The sequence below is a fragment of the Argentina silus genome, assembly GCF_951799395.1.
Source record: "Argentina silus genome assembly, chromosome: 3".
In the NCBI taxonomy this organism is placed as follows: domain Eukaryota; kingdom Metazoa; phylum Chordata; class Actinopteri; order Argentiniformes; family Argentinidae; genus Argentina; species Argentina silus.
In genome coordinates this window covers 27,917,156-27,929,794 of record NC_139657.1, presented here as the reverse complement: position 1 = coordinate 27,929,794, position 12,639 = coordinate 27,917,156, and the positions used below count along the sequence as shown (strand labels likewise).

Here is a 12,639-nt window from a genome sequence, read left to right as displayed (position 1 = left end):
ATGCTGTGGGGATGTTTTTCAGCGGCAGGGACTAGGAGACTAGTCAGGATCGAGGGAAAGATGAACAGAGCAAAGTACAGAGAGATCCTTGATGAAAACCTGCTCCAGAGCGCTCAGGATCTCAGACTGGGGCGAAGGTTCACCTTCCAACAGGACAATGACCTGAAGCACACAGCCAAGACAACGCAGGAGTGGCTTCGGGACAAGTCTCTGAATGTCCTTGAGTGGCCCAGCCAGAACCCGGACTTGAACCCGATCGAACATCTCTGGAGAGACCTGAAAATAGCTGTGCACCAACGCTCCCCTCATCCAACCTAACAGATCTTGAGAGGATCTGCAGTGAAGAATTGGAGAACCCCAAATACAGGTGTGCCAAGCTTGTAGCGTCATACCCAAGAAGACTTGAGGCTGTTTTCGCTGCCAAAGGTGCTTCAACAAAGTACTGAATAAAGGGTCTGAATACTTATGTAAATGTGATATATATATATTTTTTTTTAATAAATTAGCAAACATTTCTAAAAAACTGAAAAAAATAATTTAATCAATTTTAGAATGAGGCTTTAACATAACAAAATGTGGAAAAAGTGAAGGGGTCTGAATACTTTCCGAATGCACTGTATATTGGCATATACATTTGATATTCATAGCATTATGATGTGATGTTCTCTCAATACTTGCTTATGGGTTGCGAGCATGAGTGCGTGTGTAGGGGGTGTGTGACCTTTTTTCCCCCTCCGCCATCCATTCTCTCTCTTTTCCACAGATCTATATGAACGCAGCGTGGGTCGGATGGGCCATCCCATTGTTTTTGTTCCTGGCCATACTGAGGCTGTCCTTAAATTACCTCATTGCAAAGTTAGTTACACGTTGCTCTTTGGTATTTAATTTACGTTACATTTGGACATGTACAGTAGACAATGTGCTTATCAAAATGTGTAAGATAGCTGTGTATTAGCTTGGAATATTTAGTTGAAATGTGTAAGCATTCGTCAGTGGACACACCCACACACTGGTTGTGTTTTGATAACCACACATTTTAAATGGCATGCTAGTGTGAATTGTGGGTGGTAGCTACTGCTTCAATATATTTTCTCTCAGTAATCACAGCAATATATTTATGTTCATATCTGTATGTACAGTAGCAGGGGTTAGGAGGAGATTTAGATAAGATTGTTTTTGTTTTTAATAAGATTAGTCTGCTTTTTCTCTTTCTATTCTCCTCTCTTCTCAGAGGCTGGAGGATTCAGTGGAGTATCGTGCCTGAGGTCTCCGAACCTGTGGTAAGAGTTGTATGATGCAACTTGCCCAAAATGCAGATTCCCCACCAGAACCAGTAAATGTGATCATATCAATCATTCTATCATCATTGCATTGGCTGCCAGAAAAACAGCGCACAGACTTCAAGGTCTTGCTTTTAACATATTAAGCCCTTAACAGTCTCGCACCTGAATATTTAACAGATCTGATGTACTCCTTCAACCCACTTGCACTCTCAGATCAAAAGATGCTAGATTGCTTGTTGTCCCCACATCAAAAAGAATACAGCTGGAGGCAGGTTTTTTTGTTCTTATCGAGCACCACTTCTATAGAATAGCCTGCCTGCCCTTGTTAGGGGGTCACTGACAATTACCACTTTTAGATCTAACCTCAAGATCCACCTTTTTAGATCTGCATACGGTTGCCCTTAGAAACTCTCCCTCCCCACTGCCATTCCCCATGTCATTATTGTGTACCTATATCATATATACTCAGAGGCTCCTGAATATAAAACATACCTTTCCCTGTCAGGCTTAAGTTTAAGTCATAGAGTTTTGTGCTTTTATCCTCAATTAATCTTAATGAAATGCGTAATTTTGTATGTGTAGATGTAAACAACAAGATTTAGCTTTTAGCTGAGTTTATTCGGTACCTCACCGAATAAACTCAGCTAAAAGCTAAATCTTGTTGTTTACATCTACAGTATCTGGTGTTGGCCCTTATATATGCCATGGCCTTTAGGGGTCTAGCAAAAGTGGCTAGGTAGCCTACCCTACTCCTGGATAGCTACCCTCTTTGTTCCGACCCTTACCTAACACACTGACTATTAACAAGATGGTAGGCCCTTGATTAGCTGAGTTGGAAAAAGTCTGCACACAGTAGCTCTTGAGGAGGAGGGTATGATACTCTCTCTTCTTTCCCCAGGACCCACCAAAGGAGGATCTGACTGTCACTGAGAAGTTCAATTTAGTCCTTGATGTAGCACAAAAAGCACAGGTGAGCCGTGACAGAATTGGCACCGTTTTATTTAGACATTGTGAGAGACGACTTAAAGCAGCAACGACTAACACTTCCGTAATGGAACTGGAATTTTGAAGTTCTATACTAGTTCTTGTTGTGTGTTTTCATAAGAAATGTGTGTTCTCTTCACAGAATCTTTTTGGGAAGATGGCAGATGTCTTGGAGAAAATAAAGAAGTGAGTTTTCTTACGGTAGTCTGCAGTTTCAGTTTATGAATTGTGTTTGTTGCTTGACTGTACAGTAAGTCGCTGCATGTTGTCATCGCAGTGGTAGGCTACCTCAATGCCACCACTGCGGCAGATAGTAGATGTGAATATGTGATGTGCTGCTGAAAGCCGCCACAAGGTGGAGGCAAGAGCTGTGAAGGATGTTTGAAAAGATCCATACTTGTGCTGACATTTGTGTTCGCTCCTTGTAAGAAAATAATCACCAAAATGAAAATAAGAAAGAGAATGATTTGTGATTGCAGAGCCTGGCTTAATCAGCTTGCTAGATTACCTCCTTGCAGGACTGACAGAATATCTCCTATATTTGGCCAAACAGGAGTGGATAGCAGACCATGAATTAGAAAGTCAGAAAGTCTGTTTATTTGCCATGCAATCAATTCACATCAATTGTTGGAATGGGTCTTTTTGCACACACCCCCCCCGAGACAACACACACGCACTGCACACCCCCCCTCCGAGACAACACACGTGCACACCCCCCCAGGGAGAACAGAGCGCTGGGCTCTGGGCACAGGGTCAGCCAAGTCAGCGCCCCTGGAGCAATTCGGGGTTAAGTGCCTTGCTCAAGGGCACAACGGCAGTGGTAGGGACCTGGATATGCTGCCAGCAACCCTCCAGTCACCAACTCACATCCAGATCCCTCCTGGAGCGGGGATCGAACCAGCAACCTTCCGATTGCTGGCCGGCCTCTTTAACCTCCAGGCTACCTGCCGCCCCGGAATTACAGGGAGATGAAGAGTGGAAATTGTTTATACAGTGCCCTCCATAACTATTGGAAAAAGGAAGCATTTTGGTTAAAGTAGAGATTCTCATCTTTAATTCATGTTTTCTTTTTTCATATTGGTTTCACTATTTAGAAATTACAACCATATTTATACATAGTCCCCCTATTTCAGGGCACCAAAAGTATTGGAAAATTGGCTTGACAGATGTTTCTGGTTAGTCGGTGTGTTTCGCCACATCATTTGTGCAGGTATAAGAGAGCTGCTAATGTCTAGTATTGATTCTAGCCTTTTATGTTTTCCTTTGGAGTCTGCTATTGGTGTACAACCTATGGATAACGGAATAAAGTTAAAAATGTTCATGCAAGACACGAGTGAGGATTTGGGGTTTCAGTGGGATTGAGACTGAAAAGTAGGCTATATAGGACAGCAGAAGATGGCTTTGACGTCAGCCCACAGTTGATGACAAATTGCTTACCTTCCCCCACCTCGGCCCCATATTGTAATTCGCCACCAATTACAACCCCATTAAACACTCCTTCTGAGATCGTTCTGTCTGTATACATTACTGATCTGTCCCCCTCCTCCAGCATGAGCCCACTAAATGTTTTTTATTTGTTCCATGACCAACAGTGTCTTCAGTAAGAAAAAAGATATTTATAGTGCCTTCGGAAAGTATTCAGACCCCTTCACTTTTTCCACATTTTGTTGTATACCTCAGAATGACAGTAAATTTATTAAAAATGAAGTACAGAAATACCTCATGTACATAAGTATTCAGACCCTTTGCTATGACACTTAAAATTAGCTAAAATGCAAAAATGTCATCAACAAATCACTCACTAAGTTGAATTGCGTCCATTTTAATGCAAGAATAATAGCTCATGTAATTTTGGAATTAATATCTTTTGTTTTTATAGGGTCTCTGATTTGCATAGGAATCAATTTCACACTTCATAATCATAATTTGGACGGAGGGTCTGGGAGAATTTGGTGGATAGACTAAGTCCTTTTTGTCTTTGCAGCTTTCCTCATGGTTTTCATTCAGGAATGTGTGCAATAGAATGTAAAGCTATTTGTGAAAATGTACAGTACCAGTCAAAACTTTTGACTGGTACTGTATATACAGATCTTTCCATGATCAGTCTGGCATGCCAATTGGCCTATATCAACAATATTCCGCATCTCATGGGGGACCATGGGAAGCGGGGGACATGATTACAGTTCACATTTTTCATGTGAAACAGGAGTAAGGATTTTGTGTTTCAGTGGGATTGAGACTGCACTTGTGCTTGCTCTACTTGCTCTCACTATCCCTTGATGCCTTTCTCAGATTTATTATTGTCTTTACACATGATATGTTATGTAAACTTTTGTAGATTGATTCATGATAGCTCTCATTTCAAACATGGGCAATACGCTATGAGTTAATTAATATGAATTTTCAGATATTTGTTCTAATTGAAGGTTTATCCAAGGACATAATTTCGAATTCCTCAGACCAGACAATAATTTGTCCTTTTCCAAATTTAAACAACAACTCATAGGCTAATCCTCGCGTAGTTCATCCAGGCTGCCATTATTGTTTATTCAGAATGAAAAAAATACATGAATTCCAATAATACAACATAAATTAAAATATACTATTAATATCAGCTCACAAATTGGGCAAGTGAAGACGCAGATATGAGCTATGGTTTCACTGGTGGTTGTTTTGCAGAGGTAAAATATGTCAAATAAAATGTGAAAACGTTGACTCGCTTCTGCTGTCGCGGCACCCCCTGCGATACTGCTGCTCAACCATGAACTTTTTAAACACTAACTTACTGTATTAGAAACATGTTTAATGCAAAGGCCAGCGGTGTGTTATTTTGAGAGCTTTGATTCAGCTCGAATTCAACGCGACTCCAGGGGGTTGGGTCTCTGCCTGTGTCATTTGTGTATGGCAGGGTACCCTTTCTCAATACCAACCCCCAAAAACAGCAAGGTTCTAATCCTGAAGACCAAAGATGATAGCTCCCCTCTGCAATACATGTAATCTTAATTTAGAAATGATTATCTGTTCTGTAGTAGCCTACTCTTGCAAATTATGTTGGTAAAGGAGACAAATGCAATAGAATACAGTATGCTGAGGTCTTCCCTCTCTCACATTTCCTAACCCAATATTAACAACTTCAATGCGTGTCTCATTGAGGTACAGCAAGCCTATCCATTAGAATTGCTCAAAGATGCCTCATAGTGGTTGTTTTGCCCCCCAAAAATGTGTGAAAAAGCCCAGTAGAGTCAATACCGCAGTAACTGTGCTCTGCTGTTGTTCACATATGAAATATTAAGCAGTGACCTACTGTAGGTTGTGTGCGTTATTTTGCCTTTCCATTGATGCATGTGTTTGTATGCTAATTATCCCTCCAATTGTGTGTGTGTCTGTTTTTGTGTGTGTTTCAGCCTGTTCATGTGGGTGCAGCCTGAGATCACTCAAAAGCTCTACGTTGGTCTGTGGGTGGCCTTCATCTCCTCCTGTCTCCTGCCATACAAACTCGTAGGCTTCATGATGGGTTAGTACAGTATAATGAAAGTACAATTAATTAGTCATGGGCAACAGTATATATAAACAGTATGGTATACAGTGCATTTGGAAAGTATCTAGACCCCTTAACTTTTTCCACATTTTGTTATGTTACAGCCTTATTCTAAAATGGATGAAATTCATTTTATTCCTGTCATCAATCTACACACAATACCCCATAATGACAAAACCAAAACAGGTTTTTAGAAATGTTTGCTAATTTATTAAAAATAAAAAACTGACATCACATTTACACAAGTATTCAGGCCCTTTGTTATGACAGGTGCATCCTGTTTCCATTGATCATCCTTGAGATGTTTCTACGACTTGATTGGAGTCCACCTGTGGTAAATTCAATTGATTGGACTTGTAACGGCACACACCTGTCAATATAATGTCCCACAGTTGACAGTGTATGTCAGAGCAAAAACCAGGCCATGTGGTTGAAGGAATTGTCCATAGACCTCTGAAACAGGATTGTCAAGGCACAGATCTGGGGAAGGGTACAGTACAGGGTACTGTACTGTAGGTGCAGTATTGAAGGTCCATCATTGAAGGTCCATCATTCTCAAAGGGAAGAAGTTTGGAACCACCAAGACTTTTCCTAGAGCTGGCCGCCCGGCCAAACTGAGCAATAGGGGGAGAAGGGCCATCATCAGGGAGGTGGCCAAGAACCCAATGGTCACTCTGACAGAGCTCCAGAGTTCCTCTGTGGAGATGGGAGAACCTTCCAGAAGGACAACCATCTCTGCAGCACTCCACCAATCAGGCCTTTATGGTAGAGTGGCCAGATGGAAGCCACTCCTCAGTAAAAAGCACATGACAGCCTGCTTGGAGTTTGCTAAAAGCACCTAAAGGACTCTCAGACCATGAGAAACAAGATTTTCTGGTCTGATGAAAGCAAGATTGAACTCTTTGGCCTGAATGCCAAGCGTCACATCTGGAGGAAACCAGGCACCACTCATCACCTGGCCAATACCATCCCTACGGTGAATCATGGTGGTGGCAGCATCATGCTGTGGAGATGTTTTTCAGCGGCAGGGACTGGGAGACTAGTCAGAATCGAGGGAAAGATGAACGGAGTCAAAGTACAGAGAGATCCTTGATGAAAACCTGCTCCAGAGTGCTCAGGACCTCAGACTGGGGCAAAGGTTCACCGTCCAACAGGACAACGTCCCTAAGCACACAGCCAAGACAACACAGGAGTGGCTTCGGGACAAGTCTCTGAATGTCCTTGAGTGGCCCAGCTTGAACCCGGACTTGAACCCGATCGAACATCTTTGGAGAGACCTGAAAATAGCTGTGCACCGATGCTCCCCATCCAATCTGACAGAGCTTGAGAGGATCTGCAGAGAGGAATGGGAGAAACTCCCCAAATACAGGTGTGCCAAGCTTGTAGCGTCATACACAAGAAGACTTGAGGCTGTAATCGCTGCCAAAGGTGCTGAGTAAAGGGTCTGAATACTTATGTAAATGTGATATTTCAGTTTTTTATTTTTAATAAATTAGCAAACATTTCTAAAAACCTGTTTTGGCCTTGTCATTATGGAAAAAGTGAAGGGGTCTGAATACTATCCGAATGCACTGTAAGTATACACATGTTTTTTACACATCGTACTGACATTGGTGGGTAAATCTATAAATCTTATCAGCCACTTTGGCAGGTAGCCAACAAAGGTTAATGAATACTATGCTTAAATTTAAAATAAATAAATAAAAAATGGTGCGATCCACAATTATGGTCACCATTTATTCTACATTTGTGACAACACTCCTGTTGCACCTGCCTCCTCCAGCTGGCTATAACTGCTGCGCATCTCACTCATGCATTTCTTGACTTTCAAACAAAAGCCTATGAGCTTTCTCAGTTACAACCAAATAAAGCATTAACTTAAAGCATTACCCCTTAGTGGTAAATTCTTGTGTCTCGTGGCTTTTTAATGCAAAAAAAACTTGGAAAAATTGTCTGATGTTGGTAGGTAACACTCAAAAATGTCTGATAAAGGGATCCAGACTCAGGAAGTAAATGTTCATTCAGCTTTTGAGTCACAAAAATATTATTTTCCATGAAATCCTATCCAATTCATGAAAGAGTGTTTTGCATCCATTGAATTTCTGAAACTCACCATTTCACCATGTATTCTCATCCTCTTGTGGGGTAGCAGAATTTATGTGTTTACAGACTTGTGAGGGAACGTATGCTGGTGTAATTACAACAATCAGCCACCAACAGGAGTTAAAAGTGTTTATTAGGATTTCATGTTCAAGGCAGTACTTTTGTGAATTGATTGCGTCCAGACATTTTACCAGGTGTTTAAAGACATTGTTGCCTATATTCAACATCAGGCGTTAACCCTCTGAACCCAAAGCAGTTTCTGGGCATTTTTTTGCTCCCGTCACATTTTTACTCACTGTGGGCTCATTTTTCACCGCACCTGCAAGTCCTGCACCTCTATGGAAACATCACACTCATGGCTAGTAGTAGGGAGAGAACTAAAACATGTATTTTGTGCAGTATAACTCAGTTAGAATGTCATAAATCATAAAAGAAGGAAAAACGTAAGTTGAATTTCTTTGATAATTTATTTTTCAGAAATCGAAAAAAGAAGGAAAAGGAATCTATATACACAACATTTTTCCAAGTGCGACATTTTTGGCGACATTTTAAATGAGACATATAGAATAAATTGATTTTGATGAAATATCACTATTTTAAGCTTAGATTTGGTTATTTTTCCTGACGGAAGCGTTCGGCGCACATTACATTCGTACATTAGCACACATTAGTTCAAGGACCGTCGGAAATTTGAAAATCCGATGATAATTTATATTTTTACAGTTTCTGGCTATGATAAATGGTGTAATTTTGCCGATTTTTTTTAAAGACAACATGCCTTTCAAACCCACCGGCGGGTTGTGGGGTTCAGAGGGTTAAAGGGTAAGTAAAGTAAAATTCAACTACACGTGACAGCAACTTACACACAACTGTGTGTGAGAGATAACATGCATGGGACAATATTTAGCGGTATTTTGACACAGGTATATGCACGAAGCCTACTGGGTCAGGAGTCATTTTTGTGCTTTTTGCTTTAATGTTAGTTAAAATGGCTGGTAAAAAACAGAGTGGCTGGTGACCAAAGACACCTTGGCTTGTAAACCAAAAAAGTACATTTTATGCCCTGGCCCCAACCTAGGATTCTTGATTAATCTCAATGATATACCCTATTCCCTGAGTTGTGCACTGTGCTACCACCATATCTCTTACACCATTACATTCCCCTTAAATCCATGTTGGGGTGTGTAAGTGCACGCTTCATGAAAAGCATGTAGAGATTTGGGATGCACTTTGTCTCCCACTCATCCCTCTCTTCATCCCCTCTCTCCAGGGCTGTATGCAGGGATCAAGTTCTTCATCATCGACTTCATCTTTAAAAGTTGTCCCAAGCTTAGGGACAAGTATGACACACCCCACATAGTCTGGACCAGCCTGCCCACCGACCCCCAGCTAAAGGAGCGTAGCAATGCCACACTGTCCAGACGGGTGAGTGTGTGTGTGTGTGTGTGTGTTAGTGAGGAGACATTTTGTGTGTGTGTGTATGTGTGATTGTTTGTGTGTGTGAGAGAGACAATGTCAGTGTCTGAGAGAGAGTATGTGTGTGCAAGAGTGACGTGTTTGTGTATTTTTGTTTACATTCTTCTGTGTGTGTGGGTGCGAGAGTGACACTGCATCTTTGTTTTTGTTTTGTATTCTGGCTCCAGATCTGTGTGTGCTTTAGCCAACTTCAATGACACTAGTTGCCATGTCATACAGTCTGGCTCCTCATATTTGCTATTTTGTACAGCACAATATTAGTCTATTGCTAACCTCATCCCCAGGCTATTGCCTGGTTAAAACATTTACTCAAATCTGGCCCAAGGTTGTCAGTTATTTTTCTTCTCATCACACGCTACTCTATGCAACTAAGTCATGCGATTACCTCTTGTCAAGGAGCGACACAAATTAATGTAGTGTACTTCATTCTTTAGCCATGCTTTTAAAGTACCATCTCAATGTGTAGGGCCTGGTTGGCAGTTACAATACAAAAGATTGGCGAGGAAATGTGGCTATGTTTTGTTAATAGCAAAGCATATCTTAATATTAATAATCTACAAGTAATATAATTAACACTGTGCAAATAATTGTTTATTAGGGCAAGGATGATCATGTTAAATTAATCAAATAAGGTACTGTAAACTTACAAATACAATTATTACAAGGCAAATACATCATAGAAAAATGTTACATTCTATCCTCATGGTATATTATATAAAGAGAGAGAGAGACAAAGACAGACCACTTGAGTTGTTACTGTACTCACAAAACAACAGCTGGGACCTCTGACCAGAACACAAAGAGAAATAATCTGTCCCTCAACTTCTGTCCTTATACCCGACTTCCAACCACAGTATTTAAATTAAGAGCTGTTTGCAAGGAAAACCAACGAGACCTCATCCTATCAATTCTGTTCATATGACACCACAGCATTAACACATTTCCAAGGGCTTGGGCTTGTAAAACATCCTAGAGAGATCAGTCATTTGTCTGTATTTTCATGAATATAAACTCACACTCATAAACAAATCATAATTGTCTAAAAGTATATTTTAGAATTGCCTGGTATTTAGCTTTCTTACCAAGTATGAGGTTAGTCAACACTCATCAATAGGGTAAACAAAGTATTTATTACAAATATTGTCCACAGACCGAGTAATGAATGTAAAAGGTAATTTCAGCAAATGTGTAACATTAGCATAGCAAACAGTACGCCACTAAGGAAGGAGCAAGGAAAGACCCAAACTTCACACCGGTAACCAGCACCTTCATCTCAACCCCTACATTGTTGACCCCAGTGCCAGTGTTCACCGCCAAACCCAACTTTGCCGTGATCGGACCCACAGAGGCTAAAGCGTATGCGAGTTCTGCCTTGGCCATGGCTTTCACTCCATGTTTGGAAGCCCCAATACCGGAGCTATTTAGTGGAGCCCACAATTAATGTATCAGTAACTGTCACTCTTGAATTCATAGTTCATTACTGTTCATTAGATCCTGTGTGATTCTACTGTGGGTAGATTCATTTTAAACATGGTACACTTGGCAAGACTTCAAAGTGAGTCAATATTGGCCATTGAGTGTAAGTACCTTCAGCTTCAGAAGATGACCTCTTTCAGGGAATACCTAGAGGGACAGTCCTGCTTCATTAGACATACATATACCAGGTCATCGACATAATTCAACTACTTTATTATCCAGGGATACAGCAAAGATGATAATGAACTGCAGGGTACCTGGTGACGTGCCTCACAATACTCAGTTTTTATAAAGCTGTTATGAATTAAAAATGTTTAATCATTTATTAAAAATTAAAAACAGAAGACCTGTTTGAAAAAGTCTACACCCCCCTCATCTCTTTTGTCCTCCAATGAGGTTCTGATTGGAGCAAATCTTGTCCTAACATGTTACTGTGCAGGCTATCATGCATTAAGTTGCTGGAAATAGTTTCAGTTTTAGGATTAGTACATGTTGTTTGAAGTACAGTAAGTTTGAAGGCTTTTAATGTGTGACTTTGTATGTTGCTTTTGTTCCGTGCTGTGCCTATATATTCCATGTTTTTATCAATGTTTGCTTGACCTGTGATGTGCTCTGGATATGTGATAGAAGCACTATACAAACAAAGTAATTATTATTATTGTTATTATTACAGCAGACCAATATACATCATTATTGCAGGGATCAGGGTAAAGTTGTGTGCTGGAAACCCTTGTTAGTGAAGTTATCTAGCACCAGCCAAGCTGTTCTGGTTGCCAATCATTTTTGAGATGTTGGCTAAGCACATACAGATCTACGTCCAGGCTGTTGTTTTGTACATTGTTTTCCCTTTTTCTGTCAGAAATTGTCTTCATTATACCACTGTCTTCCCATGTCCCTATATTGTGTGGAAAATAGTACATACAGTGCCCTTCGTAAGTAATGAGACAGTGAAACATGTTTTCTTCTTTTGGCTCTATACTCCAAAAGGTTGGATTTGAAATAAAAAAGCTTTCATGTTGGGTTCACCATTCAGAAATTGCAGAATTTTGTATACATCGTCCCCCTATTTCAGGGAACCAGAAGTAATGGGACAGATAATGTTCAAATTAAGCACTCATGTTTCGTATTGAAGATGCAGTAAAGGCCTGGCAGAGCATCATCAGAGAAGATACGCAGCATCCGGTGGGGTCAATGGGTCGTAGACTTCAGGCAGTAATTACATGCGAAGGATTGCCGACCAAATACTGAACACGAGTGCTTTATTTGGACATCATATGATTTTTCCCAATAGTTTTGGAGCCGTGAAATACTGGGAGTATGTTTCTAAATGGTGAAACTAATCTGAAAGAAAAAACATTGAATTAAAGCTGAGAATCTCTACTTAGACCCCATAGTAATTGTTTGATTTCAAATCCAAACTGTTGGAGTATAGAGCTAAAAGAAGACAAAATGCTTCCTCTTCCCAATATTTCCCAATATCTTTATTTATTTATTATTTAATGCAAATGCATGTTTGTTAGTATTTTGTGTTTAATCACAACATGGACATACACACTGATTGCATACTCATATTCATTTACAGTATGTGTGGGCAATTTATCCCTGACATTGGCGTTCACAGTTGCTGGGACTGTGGGGAAATTGTTTTGGTATCTGTCACATGAGTATTTTGTTGTTTCTCTCTCTCAGCTCTCTGGGTATGAAAAGGTAGGGCTACCTAGTGTGCACTTTGGTTTGACAGTGCCTGTGTGCCACCACCACCAGCTGTGTGTATGTGTG

The 12,639-nt window shown here is 40.5% G+C and overlaps 1 protein-coding gene across 2 annotated transcripts in view; it reads left to right on the top strand.

The window, feature by feature from the left end:
- The window catches only part of LOC310802324 (GRAM domain-containing protein 4-like), a 51,911-nt gene that overhangs the window by 36,286 nt on the left and 2,986 nt on the right, over window positions 1-12,639 (top strand). For both annotated transcript variants that reach the window (XM_083666615.1, XM_083666616.1), the window contains 6 exons: window positions 764-855; window positions 1,232-1,280; window positions 2,182-2,253; window positions 2,410-2,453; window positions 5,672-5,781; window positions 9,179-9,333. In XM_083666615.1, the coding sequence (XP_083522741.1) occupies window positions 764-855; window positions 1,232-1,280; window positions 2,182-2,253; window positions 2,410-2,453; window positions 5,672-5,781; window positions 9,179-9,333 (522 nt within the window). The remainder of the gene's footprint in view (window positions 1-763; window positions 856-1,231; window positions 1,281-2,181; window positions 2,254-2,409; window positions 2,454-5,671; window positions 5,782-9,178; window positions 9,334-12,639) is intronic.